The following is a 26971-nucleotide window of genomic DNA, read 5'->3' on the forward strand; positions in this document are numbered from 1 at the left end:
AGGGTGAGTCTGACTGCAAATGTTTCAAAAACATTTTATCCAAGTCTGAAATAAATCAGATGATTTGCCAAACAGAAACAACATCGTGAATTCATGCTGTCTGGAGCTGTTTTCAGCGGACTAGAAAGCAATCTACTGCGCTCAATATGGGGCAGCCCTTGAAGAGCATTCGGAGACTTCAGCTTGTCCAGAATGCAGCCGCGCGAGCGATTGTGGGGGTGCACCCCAGTACACCCACGTCACACCTATCCTCCGCAAGCTGCACTGGCTGCCTATTGGTCTTTGGATACGCTTCAAGGTGCTAGTCGTCACTTATAAAGCCCTTCATGGTATTGGACTGGGTACTTGAGAGACCGCCTGCTGCCAACTACCTCCAACAGACCTATTAGATCCCACAGATTAGGCCTCCTCCGAATTCCATCTACTGGCCAATGCCGATTGGCTACCACCCGGAGGAGGGTGTTCTCTGTGGCTGCTCCGGCCCTCTGGAACGAGTTCCCCATGGAGATTCGGACCCTCACCACCCTTCAGGCTTTCCGCAAAGCCCTTAAAACCTGGTTGTTCCAACAGGCCTGGAGCTGACGGATCCCCTGCCCCTGCTCGAATTGTGTGGTTGTTGAGTGTTTTTAAATTGTTTGTAGTTGTTTGTCTGTTGTTTTCCTCCTGTTTGTATTCCCCCCCTTTTTTTTGGGGGGGGGTGTTTGTGAGCCGCCCTGAGTCCCTCTGGGAATAGGGCGGCATAGAAATCCAATAAATCAAATCAAATCAAATCAAATCTTAGAAATGACTACAGTTTAACAGAGTGACAGTCTTGCTACTTTGTCTATTTCAGTTCTAATGGATCCATCCAATTTACTTTTTGTACATGCTGGTATTTTATTTTTTATCCTTTGGACTTGGGAAAACATTTTATTTTTATTTTTACAACAAACCTTTCTCTATAATTGTTTCCTTCTTAATTTCATTTTTCTATGCACCAATGAAACAGGAAAATTACTGCAAAGAACACTCAAAGATATGGGTGAAATGTATTTGCAATAACTGCTGTTCTTAATACTTTGGGCATACAGAAGCCTATGAGGCTAAGTACCTGAGGTTAAAGAATCAGCATAGCATGAAAAAACGGAATGGAACTCTATGCAAAATGTTCGGGAAAGGTTGTGAATCAAAATTCCGATACAGCCTTAAATGATCAGTAATCTGCCCTGAATATTTCAGCAGTTTGTAGTTTCAGTAGTTTCAATGGTTTGAAGACAGCAGAAATTCTATGTAGCTCAGACTACAATGGGTAATTCCTTTCTCTAGTCCACATATATCTTTGGACATTTATGCCATGGTAACTTCTTTGTTTCTTGACAACTTAAGTATACCCAAACAAATCTACTTCCTGAAAGACTGGATTTTTCAATCAAACATTTGATTCCTGCTGTCAAGCAAACTTGAAATCTGTCTGCAACCCATTTACTCAGATCAGTTGTATTTAGTTTTGAAATGACAGAGTAGCAGCGAATCAGAGTAAACATGCAAAAGAGCTCTTTCTGAGGCTTATGAAAAAGACAACAAGCCAATTGCAATCACAGTTATGTGCCTAAGAAATGTAAGGGAAGGTCCAGAAGTTTGGTTCAAACTAATCTCACATTGGCCTCCAGAGTCCATAATCTGCAACTCAAAGGTTCTCTTTTGGCCCTTGGGGAAATTACTTAGAGGGTTTTTTCCCCAAACACAACTTAATTTTCAGCCATTTTTCTTTAACCATGTGATAGTAAATGAACAAATGACTAATAGAATGATTTCACACAGTACATAGCAATAGCACTTATACTTATATACCGCTTAATAGTACTTTACAGCCCTCTCTAAGTGGTTTACAGACTCAGCATATTGCCCCCAACAATTTAGGTCCTCATTTTACCCACTTCGGAAGGATGGAAGACTGAGTCAACCTTGAGCCTGGTGAGGTTGCAAGCAGCCAGAAGTCAGCAGAAGTAGCATGTAGTACTGCACTCGAACCACTGCGCCACCATGGCTCATAATAGATAACTAACTGTAATGATGGAAAGTTGATTTGAATTATTTTATGAAACTGGAAATTTTCATCTTGTTGCTTTAACTAAAATATTACAGCAATTAACTCTTGTTCAGCATCTTTAGGGGTTCTTATTTTAAACTCTGTAGAGTACTGTAGAGAGAATTAATACTGTAGAGAGAATTAATACTGTAGGCAGAATTAATGGACTTCATATGGAGTTTGGCAACAGCTGCATGTCTCTTCCTAAGAAAATTGCAGATAAAGAACCTGAGTGACTAGGAAAAAATGTAAGATAATTCTACTGTGGCTGACTTCCAACATTGCTTTAACTGTGGCATCATGAGTACAGCACAGTGGGCGGGGTTACACAGTGCTAAACCATAAACTGTGGTTTCAATGCTAAGTCATAACCAAACAAATTACATTATATCTTATGATCCCAAATACAGTTTCCATATAGATATATACTAGTAAAAGGAGAGGCTATGAACCAGTGAAAAAAGATCAGGGCAAATCAGGAAAAGCATTAGCTGTAAAAAAAAAAAAATCAATGCCTTTCTCTGTTAATAAGCCTAAATGTTACTAAACAGCATAACAATATTAGACCCAAGTGTCTGTTGGCATTTCTCATGTAGAACATACCGGTATGTCCATTACTGGCTATTTCCTGCTTACTATGAGGCAAATCCAACTGATACCAACTTCCAAATAGAAGCTGTTAAGATCATGGTGATATTCAGCATTTGTGACACATAGAAACCAACAAACCTTTAATCTCTGGTTACCAAATTATTTTTAGAGATTTATTTGCTCATTAGTTACTCCCCGTCCAATCATTATTAGAGCTGTGAATACTCATTGAGGTGATGAAACAAGAGCAGACGTAGCAAGTTAATTGGAAATCTAATCCTGCATGAATTGCTTATTTTGTAATATATATCTGTAAGAATCTGTGTGTGAAATTAGTGAACATGTTACTAACAATACATGATTGTATAGCTCAGACAACAATTCAGTGCATATGGTTTAGAAGAGTGCAAGTGAAAATACCTGTTAAAATGAGCATGGGAGATGTTTGTCATGTCTTTCTAATACTACTTCATGAGGTGATCTTTGAACTTCTGAGCAGCTGAAATGCCCATAAATACCTCTGCAGCTGAGATAACATAGCTTTCATATCTGTCAGCTGAAACTGGTGACTCTAAATGTTTCAGTAATTGTTTCATTGTTCCTCTAATTGGAAGGGGAGGAAGTTAAAAGAAAATCTGAATTTTAGGGCCCACTGAGTCTAAGACTACAATTTTTGTTGCTGGAGTTTTACTACCCCAAACAGACCCTATGCACAATCTGTGAGTCCTCCCAGATTCACAACTTCTGCTTGATGAGCAGATGACAGTCATGGCTTGAGAGCCTGTGCACAGCTTCATATTGTGTAACAATTGCTCCCGTTACTGGATCAGTAGACCCCGTTCACAGTCACTCATGTCCTAGTCACTTCCAGATTGTACTATTGCAATGAACATGGACATGCCCTAGAAGTGTATCTGGAAGCTTCAGCTGGTACAGAATGCAGTAGTGCAGGCAGTCATGTTGCCTCCTAAAACAGCACATGTTGCTCTATTGCTCTACAAGCTGTGTTGATTGACAGTTTTCTTTGGAGTCCAACTCAAGGTATTGGTTTGACCTTTAAAGCCCCTCATGGCACAGGGCCAGGTTCTCTCTTCACCTAGGATTTGTATCTGTTTTTATAATATCCACTTTTAATACTACTTTTTTGTATTTTTGTCATTCTGGATTATATGTGTGGTTTTATCCATTTCTGCATTGCCTCACCCAGAGTTGCCTTTCGTGAAATGGGCAGCTACGTATATTTGATAGATTGATTGATCAATCCTGATCAGAATCCATTTTTTCAGTCACTATATTCTTGAAACTGTCTAGCCTTTGTAGCTGCATTCAAAGTTTCTGTGCTCAAAGCAGGTAAATAGTGTATGTTCAGCATATTTTCTGATAATTCATATACTTGTGCTTCTTTATTTGATGGGGGAAAGAGAAACAGACAATCTTACATATATAAGCTGCATTTAATTGTTCTGAGGATATAAAGAAACAATAAAATAGTGTTCTTCTATGAAAACAGTGTGGCCAGCATTTTTAATCAAACTTTGGTGGTTGTGAATATATGAACTATGAAGATGGCAATCAAAAAGTCAGCCCCTCTTCTTTGTCCTTTGTATTGACCATGAAATATATTATGTCTGAATCTTCTTATTCATCGGAATCATATACAGCCTTTCAACAAATTAAGATAAGCCAATGGATTTCACATTTCTACTTCATAGAAGCAGCTGGCATTGGAAAGAATGAGAAGAAATGCATGGAAGGATGGAGGAACAGAAATATCTCAAATCAGGTTAGTAAATTGAATTTATAAGGACCATAGCAGGTGCTCCATCTTCAGGGGAGACCCAAACAAGAAGCAACATTTTGAAGAAGCAACTTGGCAATCTAAAGGGAATTTTATTTTGGTTACATCACATTCTACTCCTTACTGAGAGACCGCCTCCTGCCGATTACCTCCCTCAGACCGATTAGATCTCACAGGTTAGCTCTCCTCCGGATTCCATCTGCCAGCCAATGTCGGCTGGCGACCCCCCGGGAGAGAGCCTTCTTTGTTGCAGCTCCAGCCCTCTGGAATGATCTCCCTGTCGAGAGCCGGACCCTTCCTACCCTCCCGGCCTTCCGCAAAGCCACCAAGTCCTGGCTGCTCCAGCAGGCCGGGGGACCTGTGAAACATCCAGCCTTAACATTGTGAATGTTGCAGTTTTGTTTTTAAAGTGTTGTCTTTGTCTAGTTTTCCTCCTTCCCTTGTCTATTGTGAGCCGCCCGGAGTCCTTCGGGAGTGGGCGGCATACAAGACAAATAAATACAAATACAATAATACAAATACTATCCCATTTCCCCACTATAGAAACAGCATAGTAGATAGAAGTGTGGCAGGCCAAAGATCCGAAAGGAACATGGCTGCAGGCCTGACAGTAGCACTGTCATGGAAGACAAATAATGTAGTCAAAAGAACAATGCTGGAGGTGATGATGAAGTTGAGGAAGACAAGCAGTGATGTCAATCACTCAGAGTCACCTTGAACCATAAGATGGGCAGCAAAGAAATTTGATAATTAAATAAATAAAACAGCAATGATAAGAGATTGGGTTTAGGGAGCATCGTAACCAACCGACTCAGAGCCTGAATTGGGCAAGCTGACATATCACAAACCACAAAGGGTAAAGGAAGGAAAGTCAACCTGACAATTCAAGAGAAAGAAATAGACCCAGCAAATTAGATATCTGGCAGTTAAAAGGGGACAAACGATTGACTGGCTCCTTGTGGCAAATTGTCCTCTTTCCTGAAGCTCTCTTTGCATGCTGGGTTGATTTACTGGCTCACCTGTAAACTGGACATCGACTGCTCCTGGGCCTTCCGTGAACGTATGATTTATTCCTCTGGACTCTTGGACGAGTAAGCTGTCCTGTCTACACTGAAACAGGAAGCTGTAAATCTTCAGTGTGCTTTTATGTAACTTCAGTTACAGATTTAAGACTGCAATAAATACCTTGAATTTATAGTAGAAGCTGTCTATAGTATAACTGGCAGCACACAACAACTGGGATAAACAACCACCCACATTGATCTTGATTGGTCATTCGGCATGTCTGAGTTCTGGTGTTAATCTGAAAATGGGCTTTTCTTTATATTGACCATGAAAGAAAGAAAAAATAGATCTATTTTCCATCCCTTCTTTTCCCTTTATTATTCATGCAGATTGCAGAACCATAATTGCTGAGCCACTTCCACTGTGTCACAGAAGAATTTGCTTGGTGTTTCCAGATTAAATTTCAAACAATAAATATTATTTACTTATTATTTATTAGATGTATGTGCTGCCCATCTTGTATAATACACAATGCTGAATGAGCAAGTATTATGCTAATTTGAGATCCCATAAATGGTTTTCCATATGGAAAAATATAATGAATCTTATAGGCTGAAACTATAATGAATCTTATATTATACAGTCCACTATTTCCTGATGTTATGTAGTCTGGGATGTCAATTCTCATAGGTACCACAGTTGCTTTCCCACATTGCTGGCACTATCAAGGTGAAGATGCTCTTTAGATATATAGAAAGCCTCACTGCTAAAATTTTGTCTTCTGTGAAACTGCTAACTTGTGAGCCGGCAGCCTCCAATATTTCATTTATGTCCCATAACATCTTCTAATTGCATCATCATCCTTGGCAAACTGAATAGAAATGTAACCAGCAGAGCGCTAGAGATAAACTACTCTGTTATTTTTAAATTTCCACCCAAAAAGTCTGATATTGTTCAACTGAAATCTTCAACCATTGGCCTGTCTACATTTTGCTCCCATCCTGACCCTTTTAAGTCTGGTAAATATGTCCCCCCCCAAACTACCAGAAAATGGCTTTGCCTCTTAAAACATCATGGCTCTTTTGGAAACTTTATATGAGTGAGACTTCTGAGGAAGGAATGGCAAATTGAAGACAACTGTAACAGAATGAAGAGCTTGCAAATTAGTGGTGGGTTTCAAAATTCTTTTGGACCTCTTCTGTAGGTGTGGCCTGCTTTGTGGGAGTGGCTTGTGGCCATGTGACCGGGTGGGAGTGGCTTGCAACCATGTGACTGGGTGGGAGTGGCAAACTTGTAAAATGTGGTGGAACTCACTTAACAAAGCTCTTGCTTAGCAACCAAAATGTTGGCTCAGAAACTCTGGCATTTGAAGCACGCATCTTAAAGCTGTCAAGTTACAAGATCCTTGCACCCCTAACCCTTTAGAAAAAAAACCCAGGGGTGTTCAAACTTGACAGCTTTAAGACTTGTGGACTTCAACTCCCAGAATTCCTCCTCTTGCTCTTCATCTTGATGATGTGCAAACGGCAGGGGGAGGGAGCTGGAACCAGTTCTAAACAGCACTGTAGATTTGTGGAACCTCTTCTATAGAAGAGGTTAGAACTGGCAGGAACCCACCCCTGCTGCAAATAGACTGACTCTTTGTAATTTCTCTCTGGACAAGGAGAGAACTTGAGATTACCCACAGGTATTCAGGACAGTTGCTCTTCATGAGAAGACTGCAAGACAGTGGCCTCTGGGAGATTTAGAGCACTGGGAGACAAAAGATTAACCTTTAAAAGGACAGGTTTCCAAACATCATTTTCTAATCACTTTTGGAAACTGCTTGTTAACTGTTTTTCACCTATTAGGAGCCTTTGGACCAACAAATTTCACAGCACCATGTGAGTCTTCAATCCTTAGCAAAGATGTTTTAAATACAGGTTTAAGAACTTAATTTTTCTTTCTGGAACAAAACACAAAGGGGTAATTAAAACTTTGATTTTAGAAAGTTACACATGTACTAAGGATGCACATAGATTGGAAATAATACTTTGGAATTATAAACAATCCTCATGGGGAAATGCTTTTATTTTGAATTCTTAAATAAACAATAAGATAGGTCTTAAAAATTTGACGTTAGAAAGAACTAGAAGAAATTGAAGATTACTATCTAAGAAGAGTAACATTCAAACTCAATTTACTAATACAGAATGAAGCAAGATATAGGAGATCATCAGGCTAAGCCCAAGGAAGGGGTCAAGCACATCATCAGTCTCAAGTCCCTTCATGCCCATGAGGTATCTCAGTTCAGTCCACCTTGAATTCTGTTGACTCTTATCTATTGCCAATTTGCTTTGACTGTTAGTAGTTCAGATTCTTGTAAAGAGTGTTAGCAATCAATAAACATGTATTCATTTGAACTGCCTTATTTCCTGATTTCTTGCACCTGACATAAAATATTCTAACATTGGATATATTGAAGGATATTTTTGAACAACAGACCCAGAAATTAATTTTAAGAGTGTCTGCCTCTATAGACAGATTTGTTTAAAAGATGCTATGGAAAAATAATAATAATACTCGGACTACTTACAAAATAATTTGGGAGATATCTTAATAATTAAAAAAGTATATACAGAAAACAAACCAAAACAATAACCTGGATATCTTTTCTTAATTGGATTTACAAAACAGGCTTATTATCAGTTTGAAGAATTTTGTGGGAAGGGATGTAGAAAAAATGAAAAGAAAGTTCAAGGTTGTTAGAAATAAAAGGAAGGACTATGCAGTTGGTTTATTTGATCAAGGTTAAAACAGATATATCTTTGGTAGGCTTTGGTAGGACTTAATGAACTTTTGGTGACATCAGGACTAAAATGATAAGGTTTTATGGATTTGTTTATAGATAAGAGATGGAATATGGGAAGAAAAATGAGAGATAGTGAAAATGTGATGTTATTAAAATTATTTACATGTGATATATTTTTATTTTTCATTTTTTTTCTTTTCTGATTTTCTCTTCTGCACCATTTTTTTTCTTTTTTAAAAGTTGTATTAATTTTATTGTTGTAAATTGTAATCTTTAATAGAATCACTATTTTTTAAAAACTTAATATAAAGCAGCATATGCCAAACATACATATGGATGCAAAGTTGGAATTAATTATATTTTTAATAGAAATACCAGACATTTCATCTTGGGAAATAAGAGCATGAAAAACTCAAGACTGCTTTTGAAATGTTAGGTCTTGATAAACACCATCACCAGTTGTCTTTTGCAATTTTTCATCTTTTGCTTGAATAAAATGAAATTATATGTAAGCCTAGTAAAATTGTGCTTTTTCTACGTGTCTTTATTCAGTAGCAAGTTTGGCTGAAAACTGGACCATGGATGTAGCTAAAGGTTTTTTTTTTAATTTCTTTAGTAATTCTTATTGTAGAATCTATTGTGTCTTTTAGGCTTCATAATACCCTAACTACATTTTGCAACTTTATCCACATAAAAGTTTTCTATCACAGCTTGAAAATCTGACATCATTTTATCATGCAAAAATTGCAGAAAAATAGATGTTTGTGTTATTTCATTGGACAGAAATAATACTGAATAATTAGAAATACAGCTATAAGTAATGAGTGAACAAAATATAGGTTACCTTAACTGAAACAAGCTTACTCATCTCAGGCAGCTCACTTTAAATAATTGGATAATGTATTTATAGATTTTGATTTGAAAGAAAGCCCAGATTTCTGCCCCAATTTCAATTAACACGATAAGTAGAAGTTATATCATTTCCAAACAGCGTGATTTTGAAACATTGAGCAATCAACTCAAAATGTGTCCTTAGAAAGTTGAAGGAGGCAAGCTTTATACCTGACCAGCTTTTAATGAAATTTGACCAAATTTGAGGGGTTTATTTGAGTTGATTAGTCTATTCAACACTCTTTTTTATTCTTCTCAATTGTAGCAATGCACACCCTGAACTTGACATTATACCTCACTTTATTTTTTTGATGAAGTGCAAAGAAAATGGATGTAGGAACCTACCTGTTTTACTGACTCATTTCACCTGATCTTTATATTAAGAACCATTCATTGGCTTTGCATGATGAAATATATTCATCTCTCTGTATGCTCATATGGTAAATAAAATTTTAAAAAATGCAATAGACAGTATATGTAGATAAAATATACTAAACATTTTACATAAAATGAAAATGAAAATGAAAAGGATGATTACCAGTATTTTTTTTAGCAGGTATAAATTCTTCAGTCTTCAACAAATCCTGAAGCAGAACCAGATAATCGACAGCTGCCTAATTTTCAGTCCCAGCCACTACCCCTAGGCTGCCAAGAACTAGAGGGCAATGAACCAGGTCAGCATTTCTTCGATTCTTGGTACGATAGTGCCCAAACCATAATCTCTGGTAGGCAGACAAATTAATATAATAGATATCATTGTTTATTAAAGTTATTATACAGCTGTTGTCTGAGCAGATCACAATGAAAGATAAAGTAAAAATGAAACTAGCAGTAATGAAAATGTGGAATTAATTCCACAAGGCAGTGTTTCATTTAAAATTGTGGCAGAAGGAATGCTTTATAAATGCCAGCCGAAGTCTTGTGAAAGTGCTTTCCAGATCCTTGCAGAGCTAAAGAAACAACTTGGAAGCAAGCCCAAGACTTTTAGAACAGGTATAAAGTGACTCATGAATTGATCCAGCACACTTGTCAGTTTCTCAGCATTGTTCATCAAATATTGAAATATCCCAGAGATGGTAATTGGGCTAGCAAATATTAAAAGTGGTCAGTAGTTTTCCACGGCTAATCATCTTAGAATTGAAAAAAGACCATAAGCCCACCTCTGATCTGGAACTTGGACATTTCTTTTTCAAAAGGGGGCCACACAGAAATAATGCAATCTCATTCCATGTTCAGATCTAGATTGCAATTCAGAGAGTTAGGATTCTATTTCCCAAAATGTAGTCTTTGTGTTTCACCAGAATTGCATGAACTATAGAAGACTAGCTGATAATCCAGCGTTGGCCAGGTATTTATTTATAGGGGGGAAATGTCCAGACCAAACGTAATTTCTAATGTTGGATTTTGCCCCTTACCAGAGGGAGCACCCCTGTGGAGGAGAGGGAGGGAGGGAGAGAGAAAGAGAGAGAGAGAGAGAGAACTCACGCCTACTGCTTCAGCGACTCCATCCAGCCACCTCCTCTGTCGTCCCCTTCTTCCTTTGCCCTATATCGTTCCCAGCATTAGTCTCTTCTCCAGTGAGTTCTTCCTTCTCATTAGGTGGCCAAAGTATTTGAGTTTCATCTTCAGGATCTGGCCTTCTAAAGAGCAGTCAGGGTTGATCTCCTCTAGGACCAGAGGTGGTATTCAGCAGGTTCTGACCAGTTCTGGAGAACCGGTAACAGAAATTTTGAGTAATTCGGAGAACCGGTAAATACCACCTCTGACTGGCCCCACCCCCATCTATTCTCTTCCTCCCGAGTCCCAGCTGATCAGGAGGGAATGGAGATTTTACAGAATCCTCCCCCTGCCACACCCACAGAACTGGTAGTAAAATAATTTGAACCCCACCACTGTCTAGGACTGACCAATTTGATCACCTTGCAGTCCAAGGGACTTGCAGATGTCTTCTCCAGCAGTTCAAAGGTCTCAATTCTTTGCCGCTCAGCCTTTCTTATGGTCCAACTTTCACAGCCATACATTGCAATAATTCTCTATTAAAATGTAAGTCCTCATTCCTTTTACACGGTGGAATTGGTATTGGTTTCTCTAAGGGAATCTTCTCCCACATAATTCTTTTTGATTTTCCTTCCTTTTTTTCCCAGTCTTACTGAAAGCAAGACAATTTGCACAACTTCAGGCTTGGCATTATTTTTCGCCTCCTCACCTCCTCCACACTCCCCACACCTTGCCAACTCCCTACATTCCTCCTCCTAGTCTCTCATGATTACTCCTTTTGTTTCTCATCATTTGGGCTTCATGAATTATTTCATTTACTTAATTTATATTCAGAACAACATTTTTAGCAATGACTAAATAGCCTCTCCCCCTCCCTCTGAATAAAAGCTAAGTAAGCATCCAGTTCATGAATCATGCATACTATAATAAGCCAATTTTGACTGACAATATATTCATTCACCCCAGTGCAAAAAAAATCCCAATGAAAAATAATGCTTTATACTAACTCAGAGCAATAGACTAGGTCAGTGGTCCCCAACCTTTTTATCGCCGCGGACCAGTCAGCCTTTGATAATTTTACCGTGGCCCGCTGAGCGCGCGCAGGGGTGGGGGGGCGTTGTTCTGCAGCGATCATGGCCCCCAGCCATTAATGTCTAAACTGCTGCAAGATATACTTAAATATTGATAAAATGTGAGGGGGTGTACTCACTTCTGTGATATCTATCCATCCATGTCTGTCTCTGTCTCTGTCTCTCTCTCTCTCACTCTCTCTCTCTCTCTGTGTGTATGTATGTGTGTATGCGTGTATGTGTATATATCCTCTATCTATCTATCATCTATCTATCTATTTATCTATTTATCCATCCATCCATCCATCCATCCCTCTCTATCTATCAATCACCTATCCACCATCTATCTATCTATTCTAGCTGGATGGGCAATTTGGGGAGTTGAAGTCCAAAAGTGTTAAAGTTGCTGAGATTGAGAAATGAGGACGAAACAAAAGGGAAGAGAATGAAACAAGGTCGTAGAGAGAGATTGCAAAATGAAAGGGCAACTTCTCTTTTTATTTCCTTCCACCCCCACCACCCCCACCACCCCCACCATGCCTCTCTGGCAATTGGCTGCCCAGGAGGTGGGGAGGGGAAGATGTTTCACAGACAGCTGCCACCCGCCCATCTCTCTCTCTCTCTCTCTCTCTCTCTCCGCCTCCCCATCTGACCTCGGCTGCTCCACGGCGGAGATCCCAGAAGGCAAGCAAAAAAAAAAAAAAGGGCTCAGGAGTGGGGGAAGAAAACAAACCCCATCACGTTCCTATCTGTGAAAGCTCCCCGCTCCCTTCCTGGGCAGCCAATTGCCAGAGAGGCAGTGTGTGTACGTGTGTGTGTGGGGGGGGGGGGTTGGCAGCCCGCGGCGCGCCTAGTCCGCTGTGGAACGCGCTGCCACCCGCCCAGCACTCTCTCTCTCTCTCTCTCTCTCTCCCCTCCTCCAATCTCCCGCTTCTGCTTCGACCGGCCAGCAACTTGTCCCCGCTTGCCCGGGGACTGGCCTCTGATTGGCTGGCGGGGAGAAAGCCTCACCAGGGAAGGAGGCGAGGACTCCGCGGTGACGTCATGGGGACGGCGCCCCCAGGTAGCGGTGAACCGAACGCGCTCTGTCTCCACGGGCTACCAAGGCGGCCGGGCGGGCGGCCGGGGTGGGAGTGGGGTTTGGACCGGAGAGGCGGCTCTCAGGTTCGAGTCCCGGGGTTGATCTCAGGCTGCGCGTGTGGGTGAAGAGGCAGCAGGGATCATGGCCCCCGGCCGCTGCAGCGATCATGGCCCCCGGCCGCTGCGCGGCCCGGTGCCAGGTACTCCACGGCCCGGCACCGGTCCGCGGACCGGGGGTTGGGGACCACTGGACTAGGTAACCTGGTATGACGCTGTATTGGAAGCATTCTGAAGGTTTTTTTTTTCTTGGTCTTACTTGGAGATGTCAGGACTGAACTTAGTCATCTATGGATGACAAGCACCTGTGAATACCTTGGATCATTTTGTTTGATGCTTGTCATTCACCTGGCATCTTTCCCATCATGTAATCTGATTGTCAGATTTTCATACTGATAGTTAATTTTTTCCCCTGTGCTTTTGAGTTAACTCTGACTCCTCCTGATTAATCTCTGCAATTTTCTTAGCAAGATATTTGGAAGTGGTTTGCTCCTTACTTTTTTCCTAGGCTTCACACAACTGGTTTTTTTTTTTTTGTCTGAAGTAGGACTAGAACTCAGTCTCCTGGTTTTTAGCGTCATGCCTAAGCCACTAAGCCAAACAGGCTCTTTAATGATCTGTACTCAGATTTTTAAAAAGTTTCATCTGGCGCCTCAGAGAACCTGGTGAATGAGATGATACAACCCAGTGAACAATGACAATGTTAGATGAAAACAGGTTTGACAATTTTTCACAGCGATTGTTTATGTGTCTTTATTCTCTTCATAATAACCTTATCTCGCACATCCAAAATTTAGTGTTTCCAACAATCATTTTTAAAGTGTTCTGGATAAAAAAGTTAATAATTGAACCACTCTGACAGAGGCTTCCCAGAGAATATTTATACTAGTTACATCTATCCTCCATCCTTATTAGCCAAAGTGCCAATGCCACATGGAATGCGTCAGAGTCAAGAGATATTGTAAGCATATACATTTCCAAGCCAACAGATTATTTGTGGTCATTTAGCTCTTTTCTGGATTAGCACAACACAGAGAATCATGAAATGACTGGAGTTTATATTAGAATGAGGCTCACTAGTTTGCCATGACTTTCCTTGCATTGTTGATCCAAATATTGGACAGCATCCACTTGAGGAAAATTGCCTAAGATGAGCCTAGAAAGGTTTTAGGTGAATTTGCCTGTGAAATTCATCTAATACTTGATGAAAAAGCCACCTCAAAGAGGCTTTAGAATTCTAGAGGAAATATGATGGTTTCTTCTGTCTCTCCCTTTTATTCATATTTATGTATATAATTTCTTTATTGCATTTATATGTCAGAAGGCATACTTAGGCTGGTAGTGATCTATTATGTTCATCTCAGCAAGTGTTCTAGTGACTTAGGTGAAAGGGTTTTTAAAAGTCATTCAATAAGATCCATGTTCTGTTATAGTCTTGATCCCAGACCTCTCCAATCCAAATCAGTTAACCATCATCCTGCACTGACACCCATATTTGTCACATTCCTGGTACTAGAAAGGAATCTATTCATTCATCTCTTTGTCCCGACTTGTTTCTCTCACTTTTTTTTTATTCTTTCCCCAAGTGCCTGTTTGAATCTCTATTCTGAGATGTTACATCATAACTGTATTACTGCATTTTGTATTATGTCCCAATTAATTTCTTGATAATCTCGTTCTGTACCATCCCAGTCCTCACCAAAACCTAATGGAAATAGAAGAAATGTCGGTTTGCATACCTGTTTCCTTGCTAGGCGTATATGAAATACTTTACTTGCATGTGAATAACACATTCTTGCAATACTTGAGTGTGGTAAAATACACAGGGTGTTGCCCTTAGTGTAATGCTGGCAATATACACAGATAAATTGTTCTCAGCCTACTTCACTTTTTCATAAGTCATTTAATCTTCACTGGCTAATAGATTGGGTTCACCCAATTGTGGTGATCCATAAACTAATCATCCACATTTTAGCCAGTGACAGCAAAACTTTTGGGTTCAGTGCATGAAAAATTGGGGAAACGCCTAACTTGGCTCTGCTGCCGTGTTACCATCCCCTCCCACGAACAAGAGAGAAACAATTCTTTACATGTTAATTTATTTTTAAAATATATTACATTCAGGCAGAGTTCTGTTTCTGTTGACCAATACTTCCCCCTCCAGGGGCCTACATAAGACAATCTCGAGTGGCATAAGGCCTATCATTCTTGAAGCAGCTTTGGAGAACACTCTTCCATGGCATCTGCAGCCTCCAAAAACCATACAAAAGCACGCCCCGTTCTATTTTGGGAGGTCCAGAAGTCATGTAAGAGCCCAAACTGGAGGCTGCACAAGAGCACAACAACCCATTTGCATGCAGCCTCTACAGCCCCCCCCCCCCCCCCAAGTATGTGAGAACAAGGTATACTTTCCAGAATAGTTGTTGTCAGGTTCTGGTGAAAGTTGGTATGTCATCTAAACGTCGTGCTGTGTCATCTTTGACATGGGTGACATAAGTTTGCCAGCACTTTTTTTGTAGCCACATATGTTATACAAACCCATTTTTTTCTGATTAATTTGTAACACAGCCAATTATGTTAATCTCACAAGCTGTAGTTAATTTAACAAAGGTAAATGGGTTGCATGAATCACCGATGCCTTAGATGAAATCTAAGAACTAACTTTGCAACATGATTGTTGCAAATAGATGTCTTAAACATTTAAAAATATAACACTTAAAACTGTGGACAAAGTGAAGATACCCTGAGAGGGATTCCATATTCTGACCTCTCCATCACAATTATCTTAACATCTTGGATTTGTTTACTGATTTTCTGGGTAATTTTTCCTTTCAACCAAGCATGGGATTAACCATGTCTCTCTGATTTTTTTTAACATCTTTGTCCTAGTGCAAATTAGTGCATCATATCGCTTCCAGGTTCTTCAGTAACAGATTATGTTTTAAGCATGCAAACAACTTGTGCAGACTGGAACTGTGTTAGCTGTGTTAGCACTTGGCATAAGTCCAGCTGTATGTTGTGCCAAGTGTGCTAATACATATGTTTATTAAAGAATGGTAAATGCAACTTCCAAAGTAAACAAATATCCTGGGATCTTTGACAATGATTGTTTTTTTTTCTTTTTTACCCAAAAGACAAATTTTTGAATTTCAATATTAATGAAATAGGTTTTTGACCAATAATAAAGGTGGGATAAAAACAACTAATAATTAATAAAATTAAGTAACATAGACCTCCCCCTTGTGATCTAAAATCCAGGCAAAGTGTACAGTGAAGAAGCAACCCAAAACTGCTATTCAAAGGAGAGCAATCCATGTGATGCTCTTTCCAATGGCCGAGAGAATAATAAAAAAGGGAATACAGGTGGAATGCCTGTATAAGGTATTCTATATTTTAAATATAAAAAAATAAGACAAAAGTTTAGATAATATATTTACTTTTAGCAAAGCCTTGGGTTGTGATTAAACAGCTGTATAGTGTATGGGGATAAACCTCAGGCATTCTCATTATCCAAACAAAACATTCATATGAATATTTTCAAACTATGCCAGCAACTCACCCAGAGTTAAACATTCTATGTTTGCAGTCTGTCAACTATTAAGCTCTTTAAATCTCTTAGAAACACCACTGCAATTCCTGATTTTATAATGTAACAAGTACAACTACAGGAGAGTTTCAGCAGTGAATGAGACATGATGATCTTGTTCTCCAACCTTTTTTTTAAAAAAAAAATGCTAATTATAGTATCTTATCATCAGCTGTAGCGTCTCTTTAAGAGCTTGAGGAAGTAAGATCTAAATACTAAACCTCTCTGTAGTACAATTACTATGCACAACACAATGGCATCCTCCATCATTGCAATTATATGTGGTTTAGAAACAAATCAAGAGCCTACTATAAAGTCTCTCTTGCTTGGGCCATTGTACTGAAAAGTATCAGCTTTTTTTTTTCTGAAAGCCTCTGAACAGCTATTCATAAGCATCTGCAGCCAGCTGATTGCATCCCTGGAAAGGGCTATTGTTTGGATGTTGTGTTTAGCCTCAAAAGGTCAGGAGTTAACAAAAAGGAAACGCCAAGTAATTTTTAATGTTATTTTTTTCATCTTCTTGTCTTCTAATGGCAGCAAGGTATACAGCATGTCCATTTATATGAGATGCATTGTGAAGAGGATGAACCTAGAACCAGAAATAGTTCTGAAAATTGTGTCTGTGAGGGAGGAATTTGAAAGGGCATGTGCTGATAATCAGTTACAGAAAGAGGCCTTGTGTATTGACGTGCTATTCTTAATAGTCACTAAGCTATTGTCATCGCCAAGATGTCTTGGAGATAGCTGGAATAGAAACAAGTACAACTACAGGATAATTTCAGCAGCGAATGAGACATAATACTATTTGCTTGTATGTAGTCCTTAACATGGAATTGTATGGGGTCTCCTGCTCGAGCAGGGGGTTGGACTGGAAGACCTCTAAGGTCCCTTCCAGCTCTATTCCGATTAATTGATTGAAACATTCTCAATAAAAAGGAAATAGTAGAAACTCAGGAACACTGAATTTATCCTAGAACAGGGGTCTTCAACATTTTGACCCCAGGGACCACTAAATTCATAATTTTAAATCACATGGACCACTAATATGATCTGCCTAATGACTGGCTGGGTGGGCATAGCTAGGTGGTCGTTTGACTGGGTGGGCAACTCAATGTCACTCACATTGAAGGGCACCTCAACAGTCTCTATTCACCTCCCCTCTCCCAGCCACTCCTCCCCTCCCTACCTGGACTTCTTAGGGCCCAAACGGGAAGCAGTTGTTGGAGCTAAGCAGCCACCAGAGAAAGAGTTGGCAAAACAGCTGAGTTCAAATTGGATCTGACCAAGAAGGCTCAGTAGGAGCACCTCACTAAGAACTGTGAGCTTTCCAAGCAGAGGGAAGTCCTGCAGGAGTGCAAGGCCAGGTGCCAGCCGCTGGAGCCTCAGCAGGCTGAGATGGTCAGCCAGTTCCAGGCCATGATGCAGTCCCATTGGAACAAGGTCCTCCAGCTCTTCGCCATCAGCAGCACTTCCCTCCAGCCTTCGCCCAAAGCCTCGCACCAGAAGGCCAAAGCAGACCCCAAGTTGAAATTTCTGCCCCCCTCTGACCCACACAAAAAGACCCCAAAGGGGGAGACTCTCTGCAGCAACACGAACGTTCATTGAACGCATCCGTCCCGGGGGCCATAGTTTGAGGATCCCTGATTTAGTGCAATATAAAAAATGCAAATAATTTTTCTGCAGACCACCAAAATTTTCTCATGGACCATCAGTGGTCCATGGACCACCAGTTGGACTAGAAGACTTCCAAGGTTCCTTCCAGTTCTATTCTGATTGATTGATTGAAACATTCTCAATAAAAAGGAAATAGTAAAAACTCAGGAAACACTGAATTCATCATAGAAGACCATCAGACTACCCATCTCCTTTGTGCAATTATCAGCCATGTGGCATTTTATTGCTTTCATAACTGAAAGGGTTAATTTTCACCTGCAAGTCCTTGAAATATCCTGAAAATATAGCAGTAAAGCATATTGACTCACAGGTTGAATTATCCATGCATTATATGGAATGTATATAGATATACTCAGCTCAAGTGTGCAGAGAATTATTACCAATGACATGGTCTACAATTTAATTTAGGTCAAAGTCTTGTATTATAAGGCTACTATTATAAAAATACTGCATTTATATTATTCATTTGTAAAAAATATAGTTTCAAACTCTCTATAATGTATTCAGCATTATTATCACCCATTGCTAATGCATTATACAATTCCTTCTCCAAGGAAATCTGAGTAATGTGCATACCCTGTCATAAATTAATAGCAAAGAAGGATTTGATTTCACTTGTTATTCCTAAATCCTAATTCATTTAGCCAGATTTAGCTCTGTGTCCAGAAAAGCCCCCAGTGGCCTAAATTATCCAGGAGCTGGCTCCCATAAAATCGCCTTGACAAGTAGGCAGGATTTTTGTCCCTAATTCATGTTACTGTGAGTTGTTACAAATAATTATTGCAATTATCCTATTTCATTCCAATAATTAAGAGTTTTACGTTTCTTTGAGGCATGCATTAATTTTACCGGTTTAGATGTCTTTTCTATGTTGGTTTTTAACATAAAACAAGGGAGTCCTAAGAAGGAGGAAGCCCTTTTGTATTATATCATCCCTCTAATACATGCCATGATATCTGCATTGAACTGCTATGACAGTGTAAGAGAAGGTAAACTGTATATACTTATATTAAAAATAAGGGATATTTATGAATCATACCATGAAAATTTGTGCATGTGATGATTTCAATTCTTTATTGAGACACAGCAAACAAATGCTATTTTGCAGCCCAGTTTGACTAATCTGTGTATCCCCTTACTCAGAATTAACAACACAGACAGGAATCTCCATTCCGGCCATTAGCACACTTCAGAAACTCAAGAGCTACAGGCTTCACATAGCACATTAAGCAATTAAGCTCTATACAGGTTGTCCTCAATTTACAATGGTTCATTTAGTGAACATTCAGACTTACAACTGCACTGAATAAAGTGACTTACAACCATCTTCCAGCTACAACCTTTGCAGTATCCCCATGGTCGTGTGATCAAAATTAGAGGCTTGGCAACTGGTTCATGACAGTTGCTGTGTCCCGAGGTCATATGATCCCCTTTTTGTGATCTTCTGGCAAGCAAAGTCAATGGGGAAGCCCAGATTCACTTAACAACTGTGATGGGCTGGCTGCTAAAGCAAGGTCATGGCACATACTTGAAAGTAAATCAGGAAGACTGTAATTCTGGGGGGTCTGTCTGGCAAGAACAAAGAATGCTTATCAACAGGAAATATCATGTGTAAAGTTTGTAGCAATTATGGGTAGTTAGAAAACTTGCAGACCTCAGCTAAAAGGTAGGGATGGCCTGCAGCAAATGAAATGTGTATTAGATAACTCCTGGGGCATTCACTAGCCAAGGTTTAGGAATAAGGACATCTTGAGACCAATAGAACAAATTGTAGAATTATTACTAAAATGCTTATTAGATGATATTTCTTGTTATCTCACCTTGTCCCCGCCTTCTTCTTTAGTGAAAATGTATAAAGCTTACTTAATTCTTTGGCCTTTTGACCAGGAACGCTTTCCCTTGGAGTCCTCCAATAAAAAGCAATCAGAAAACCTGCATTTCATGCCTGGCGTCCATCATTGGCTTCGGCACCAGGCTCAGACCCGAATTGGGGACAACTGGGTTACTAACTTAACTTCAGTGATTTACTTAGCAACTGTGCCCAGAAAGGTCGGGAAATGGGGCAAAACTCACTTAACCAATGTCCCACTTAACAACAGAAATGTTGGGCCCAATTATGATCGTAAGCCAAGGACTCCCTGTAGTTTATAGCAGTGTTTCTCAACCTTGGCAAGACAGTATCAGAAAGGGACCCTGGCCGTCTTCTAGTCCAACCCCGCTGCTCAAGCAGCAGATCCTATATCATTTCACACGAGTGACCGTCAAGACAGGTGAAACCTGTTAAGGCAGGTAAGGCTCAATTCCCAGAATTCCCCGGCTGCACCCCAGACGACCGTGCAACCTCCTCCACAGTCCAGGCTTTCTCTGCAAATACGCACCGAGGTTGCACCTTAACTTCCAAGGCTGCAGTTGCGCAGCAGATGGCAGCATCCCATTGACCTTGAATACTACATGGAGGGTCACAAGGGACGACACCTCGAATCTAGGGATGGCCAGGAAACCCCAAGCACGGAGGTTAGACGGGGAAGTGAAACGAAGCAGAAGGGAAACAACAGCCGGCCCTTCCGCAGCGCTGCCATTGCCAAGGAAACGGCAGAGTCACCGGCGAGACTCGACGGGATGCTCCCCCGTGTATTTCCAAGCAGGCCGGGACTCCTATTGGGCTCAGCTAGACTGACTTCAATCCGAGCCCTTCACCACCCACCACCGAGGCCTATTTAGACGGAGACCGTGCAGAACCGAGAGAAACCACGGCCTCGCGCGTCCCGGAAAAGGGACGAAGCAGCGGCTCCGGCAGGGGGCGCTGTGCGGGGTCTCCCTGCCCTGCCGGCTTTGACCCATCCCGGCCGCCTTAGTAGGAGCTCCCGGCCCGGCAGTCTCCGAGGCTGCTCGGCCTCCGGAGGGGGGGGAAAGATAGCGGAGCGGCAGTTCTCCCGAGGCCAGGCGCGTCGCCAGGGCAACCGCTTGCCCCCCTCCCCGCCAGGGACCATGTTCACCAGCACAGGCTCCAGCGGGCTGTGTAAGTATCCACGCGCCTCCCCCGCCCGGGAGGAGGGGCCGCTCTACAGGGCAAAAGGTCGGCATGGTGAGCGGCTTCTCCCTTCCTCCTTAGCTCTGGGAACGGCCTCTCCTTTCAAGGGCTGAAATCTCTCATCCCGGAGCTCTTTCCCGGCCCGAGCGGGGCTCCTCTTGCCTGCCAGGGGAGGAACGTGGCTTTTAAAGTCATATCGGCTTAGGGCAGGGCTCCCCAACCTTGGCAACTTTCAGGCTTACGGACTTCAACTCCCAGAATTCCTCAGCCTGCCATGCTGTAGGTTGGATGCTGTGCGGGCGGGCTGGGGAATTCTGGGAGTTGAAGTCTATAAGTCTTAACGTTACGAAGGTTGGATATGTTTAGCTTGGGGAATATCTCGAGCGGCTCTTCTGGGAGTTGAAGTGTACAAATCTTAAAAGTTGCCAAGTTTGGAGACCCCCTCCCCTCTCCCCGGGTTAAAATAATCTAAGTAGAAGTAAAGCAGCACTCTCATTTCTAGCCAGTAAGGGCTGCTTTGCTGTATGCTTTCAGCGAAGATTTTGCTTGGTGTCTTCCCTCAGAGTGAATCTTAGACTTAGAATAACTTTATTGTCACTTTGAATGTACACTAATCGGCATATATTAAAATGAAATTTCATTGCATACAGCTCTCAAAGGGTCTCCACCAGAGGTGGGTTTCTGCCGGTTGGCCCTGAATTGGGCGAACCAGTAGTGGCGGTGGCGGGAGGCTCCGCCCACCCACCTGGACACTTGTGCGCATGCGTAGAAGCTTCTGCACATGCACAGAAGCGTTGCGCGAGAGCACACAGGCGCGCACACACATGAGGATAAATTGAAACCCACCACTGGTCTCCATCTCCAATACACACGACAATCTTGCAAGTGAAGAGAAACATAGCTCCTTATTTTTCTTTATAATTGGATTTATACTGCAATTAATCCTCGACGTACAAACCACAACTGAGCCCAAAATTTAAGTTGCTAAATGAACAACTTTGCCCCATTTTACAACTTTTCTTCTTGTCACAGTTGTTAAGTTAGTAACCTGGTTATTAAGTGAATCTGGCTTCCCCGTTGACTTTGCTTGTCGGAAGGTTGCAAAAGTTTATCATGGGACCCTGGCATGCAACAACTGTCATAAATATGAATCAGTTGCCAAGCGTCGGAATTGTCATCATATGCTCATGGAGATGCTGCAATGGTCATAAGTGTGAAAAAGGCTCATGTCACTTTTTAAAGTGCTGTTGTAATTTTGAACAGTCACTAAACAAACTTGCAAATTGAGAATTACCTGTACTCCATCTTTTCACTCTGTGACCATCTAGGTGGCCTGCAATAGGAAAAGGTGCAAAATGTAAACAGAACAGTTAGAATTAAAATCTAACATTTAAGTAACAAACGCTTGGTGGAAGAGATGTGGTTTCCTCAACTTTCTAATTTTGAGAGTCAAGTGGGTGGACTCTTAAGGGTTTCTCAACAGCAACTTTAAGAGGTGTGAATTTCAACAGCCAGAATTCCCTAGCCAGCTTGCTAATGCAAACCTATTCTTGCATAACAATGATGGCATTTCAAATAACAAGGCTATCTTCACTTTTACTAGTAGTTTTTTTAGTAGGAGAGATAAGCAATCCCTAAGCTGTAAAGTCAGGCCTTATTGGAACAGTATGGATACTTTGAATTATAATCAGCAGACAACTGGCTGCTAGGATAGATCTTTCAGTATGGTATCATGATGCTTCCTGTATACTGTATCTGTCAGCAACCTAGAAGTTGCATTTTGCATAAGTTGTATTTTCTGGATCAACTTCAAGGGAAGCCCCACGTGCATTACTATAAGCAAGTTGGGTGGTAACAAGGGCTTGATAACTGCTGCTAAAGCTGGCTGGTTCGGGAAAGATTGCAGTTGGCATTCTGATCACAGTTGTGTAAATATGCTCCTCAACACAATTGCTACTTGAAAGTCAAGTTACAGCTGGGATCAGGGAGTACATTCAAACTACAAACTTGCTTCTGCTTGGGGAGTACATACTCATACAGAATAAGCATCCCATTGATACCAAAGTCCAGCTTTTGGTTACCAAGACTATTGGAGTTTTTTCATATATAAATTCTATTGAATGAATTTATTCTGAGCAATCAGGGATAGGATTGGGTCAGCAGAAATTAAAATAAATTTTAACTGCAACCTCATTAAATTGTGATCTAATCGTGAATGGTTTTAAGCCACTGTAAGTTGCCATGTTTGCAGAAGTACATTAAACCATTCACCATGGTTTAGAAACCACAGTGACCGGATTCACAAAACATTAAGCCAAAACCAGATTAACTATTTTATAGTTCAATGTGCTGCATGAATCAAGTATGTGATTACATTTCCATGACTCACTGGATACAATTGCACAACATCTTTTTCCTGGACTATTTGTAGCCCAACATGTTGAACAAATATAGAAACCTGCCAGTTCAGGTGAGAAACGGTTCTAATACCTTTCCCCAATTAAATGATATTGTACATCCCAGGAATCTAGTAACTTTGAGCTGGTTGCACACTGCTCAGTTAATTCTCCAGGTAAATTAAGCAGAAGTGCAAAGTGGCTAACACTTCAAGTTAAAAACTAGAAGCTGAGTGCTCTGCACAAAAGGAACAACTATATTTGTCATTCTGTGTCGCTTGTGGTCAGAGTTAGGTATTGCATACAAAATTGTGTGTAGTAATGTTTTAGCTGTGAATGATTTTTTCTGTTTTAATTGCAATAATACATGCACGAACAACCGCTTTAAACTCAATGTAAATCGTTCTAAACTTGGCTGTAAAAAGATACAATTTTTGTAATAGACTTGTCAAAGTCTGGAATGCTCTACCTGATTCAGTTGTCTCAGCTACACATTTTCACAGTTTTAATCACAAATTGACTTTATACTTAAGAGGTCCGTAGAGGGGGTGTGCGCACTAACATGCCAATCACCCGTCATTGTATTTTTATATTATTCCTGTTTTCGTTTCTGATTGACAAATTGTAGTAAATAAATAAATATTTCTACAATATGGAAATTAGTTGAACTTAGCAATGGTCAGTTTGATATTTCCTTTTTTGATAATTATCTTGAGCTAAAATAAACCACAATGTTCACATAAGAATGTGGTTTACTAAATAGAATGTCTTCAGGTTTCTGCATGGTTAGTGAATTGTATATAAGCTCACTGCTTATAGTGTATTTACAGTGATCTAAATTGGACCAGATTAAAAAAAGCATTCATGAAGATTTGAAAGAAATCTTAATACATGATGTTAATTTTATAGAAAGTCCTTGATGCAAATAACATATTATAAGGGGATACCAATTCACTATGTCTATGTTCATATCCACAAGCAGAGCTTGCTTTGATCCTGACTTGTTGAAAAATGTACAAGAGCTTAGTTCAGTGGTGGGGTGCAGGTGGTACGCCCGGTTCGGGCAGACCAGAGCCTGCCTGGAGCACTGGATACTGTTCTGGTACAGTGCTCTGGAGGGCCCACCCACCTGCCCAAGCTCCTTACCAGTCTTTTAAGCCTTTGGCGCTTACGCACAGCTGGAGCATTGCGGAGGCTCGCAGAGGCGCTAAGACGCATGCGCACACTGTGCATGTGTGCATGCACGCTGTGCACGTCCATGTGGACACCACCAGGCCCGTTCCAACCTTACCAGTTGGAACGGGATCTGGAACCCATCACTGGCTTAGTTCATGTGTTGCACTAAGGCAGGGGTGTCAAACTCGCGCCCCGTGGGCCAGATGCGTCATGTGCTGGCCACACTCAGCCCCATTTTAGCGAAGAGGAAAAAAGTTGTGATATGTCACGTGATGACATGTCACGATTTTGACACCCCTGCACTGAGGCTAAACAAAGGCAAAATAAGAGTAACTTGGTTTATACATTGTTTTCAAGTAGAGCTTATTCATTAGCATCTGTATTTAGAGCTCTTAATAACAAAACATCCTTTCTTAAAACTGTTAACATTGACACAGTTTTAAGAGGCATTGTTTAAATAGTATTTTTGTGCCAGACTGTCAGTTTTATACCATTCTAGGAAATCAAAATATATGTATTGCAATATTTCTTAAATCTTTTAAAATGGCATATACCCATACCTTAAAATGTTTTTTAATCTTGAGAGTGTATAACAAAAGGACAATCTCTCTTTAATTCAGTTGTTTAATTTATACAGTGGAATAGCGTTATTCTAAAATGGAATTAATGCCCCTTTCATTTATGAGAGCTGAATTTGAGTTATTCAGTGGGTAGAATGTGGAATGTTGTTTGCACAAGAGGTTAGAATATAACAATCAGAATGTTAAACTATAGAATTTTGAATAAATTATTTAATACATTTGTTGTGGCCCAGCATGATCCGGTTGAGCTGCTGATGGACTCAGATAGCGAGGAACCATGTGAGTCTACCAGGGAAGATGTGGAGGACCCTGGGCAGGGTTCAGACTCAGAGCAGGGGCCAGAGAGGCTGGTTGGCCACCAGGAGGCGCCTGACGCATGGAGCAGTGCGGAGGACTCAAGGCAGTTTGTTCCTGATGCCAGACAAAGAAGGGCAGAGCAGCTGCAGAGGCAGATTCAGAGACGATAATTAAGCCCAGATGGTTGTGGCTTGGCCCCTCCCAAGAGAGTATATAAGTAAAGAAGTGGGGAGGAGTCATTTGCAAGACACAACCGTTTGAAACTGTATTGGAATACTCTGTCATGTATCTGTGCCTGTTGGATTTTCAACTAGTCTTGCATGTGAGTCGTCTCTGGGCCTTCAGCCAAAGGAGTTGATAAAGCTGTGATTAAAGAGTGGCAAACAGCCAAGCCTGTGTCTGGATGTTTTGCAGGTCGGAGGGGGGGGGGGTGTCAGAACATACATCTATATTTATCTGTACAAACTATTAACAAAAACTATTTTAATAAAGTAACAGGAAGTAAAACACCAAATAAGAACCACAGTGTTCTAATAGGTAGAGCATAAGTATGCATAAATAAAGCAGTAAAATTAACCTGGAAATATTGTACTCATGGTAGAAATTAATGTGGATATTTATCATTCTCACCTTCCACATTAAGCCTATGATTAGATGTAAATCCCACAAGCTACTTTTTCTTCCCGGTTAATTAAAAAAAGGAAGCGGGATATTCATTATATATAAAAATGCCCCAAGCCACAAAGGAGCTTTCCAGGCATTCTTAACAAATGGAAATGGTAGCTGGCTATAACCCAACGCTTTGCCCAAAGGAATGCCACTAATCAAGAAAAATGAAAACAAAACAACTTAGAAGAGTGATAAGGAACCTCCAGTGTTGCTTGACAACACAGCAAAGAACAATCCCAGTGATTTTGTGATTATGTGAGCCTTTCCTGGAGCAAGAAAGAGCTCCCAAAACATGTTCTCAAAATCCTAAACACACTCACTGACTTCCACAAATGACTTATTCCTACCTAAAGTGGAAAAGTTGGAAAGACAATAGAGATACTGCTGTCAGATCTCTTCCTTGCCTTACAAGTGATCTGCCTTATTCAAATTACAGCATCTCAGATGGGTAGTAAGGACATTTGGGAGGAAAGGAAAAACATACCATTCACTCCATTGTAAATGCCCCCCCCTTCATCTTGTTTGTTTCCAGAGCCCAGGTTGATTTCACCTAGAAATTCACTTATCTTTCAGAAAGAATAGAAATTTATTCATATAGTACAGCACTCCTTGATAATAACTTTCTTTTGTTTATATTCTGTGATCTCTGTGCTGTTAGGCTGAGCATCCCTCACCCCATGCTTACGCTAAGAACATTCAGTAGTCATCTATCT

At 40.7% G+C, this 26971-nt stretch overlaps 1 protein-coding gene across 1 annotated transcript in view; it reads left to right on the forward strand.

Annotated features, from left to right (window-relative positions):
* The first annotated feature begins 20933 nt into the window (after positions 1–20933).
* UBAC2 (UBA domain containing 2) overlaps positions 20934–26971 on the forward strand; it is an 87104-nt gene continuing 81066 nt past the window's right edge. The window contains exon 1 of the mRNA XM_032226408.1: positions 20934–21127. Within this exon, the coding sequence (XP_032082299.1) occupies positions 21097–21127 (31 nt within the window). The 5' untranslated portion in view covers positions 20934–21096. The remainder of the gene's footprint in view (positions 21128–26971) is intronic.

This window comes from Thamnophis elegans, chromosome 11 (genome assembly GCF_009769535.1).
Source record: "Thamnophis elegans isolate rThaEle1 chromosome 11, rThaEle1.pri, whole genome shotgun sequence".
Lineage (NCBI taxonomy): Eukaryota > Metazoa > Chordata > Lepidosauria > Squamata > Colubridae > Thamnophis > Thamnophis elegans.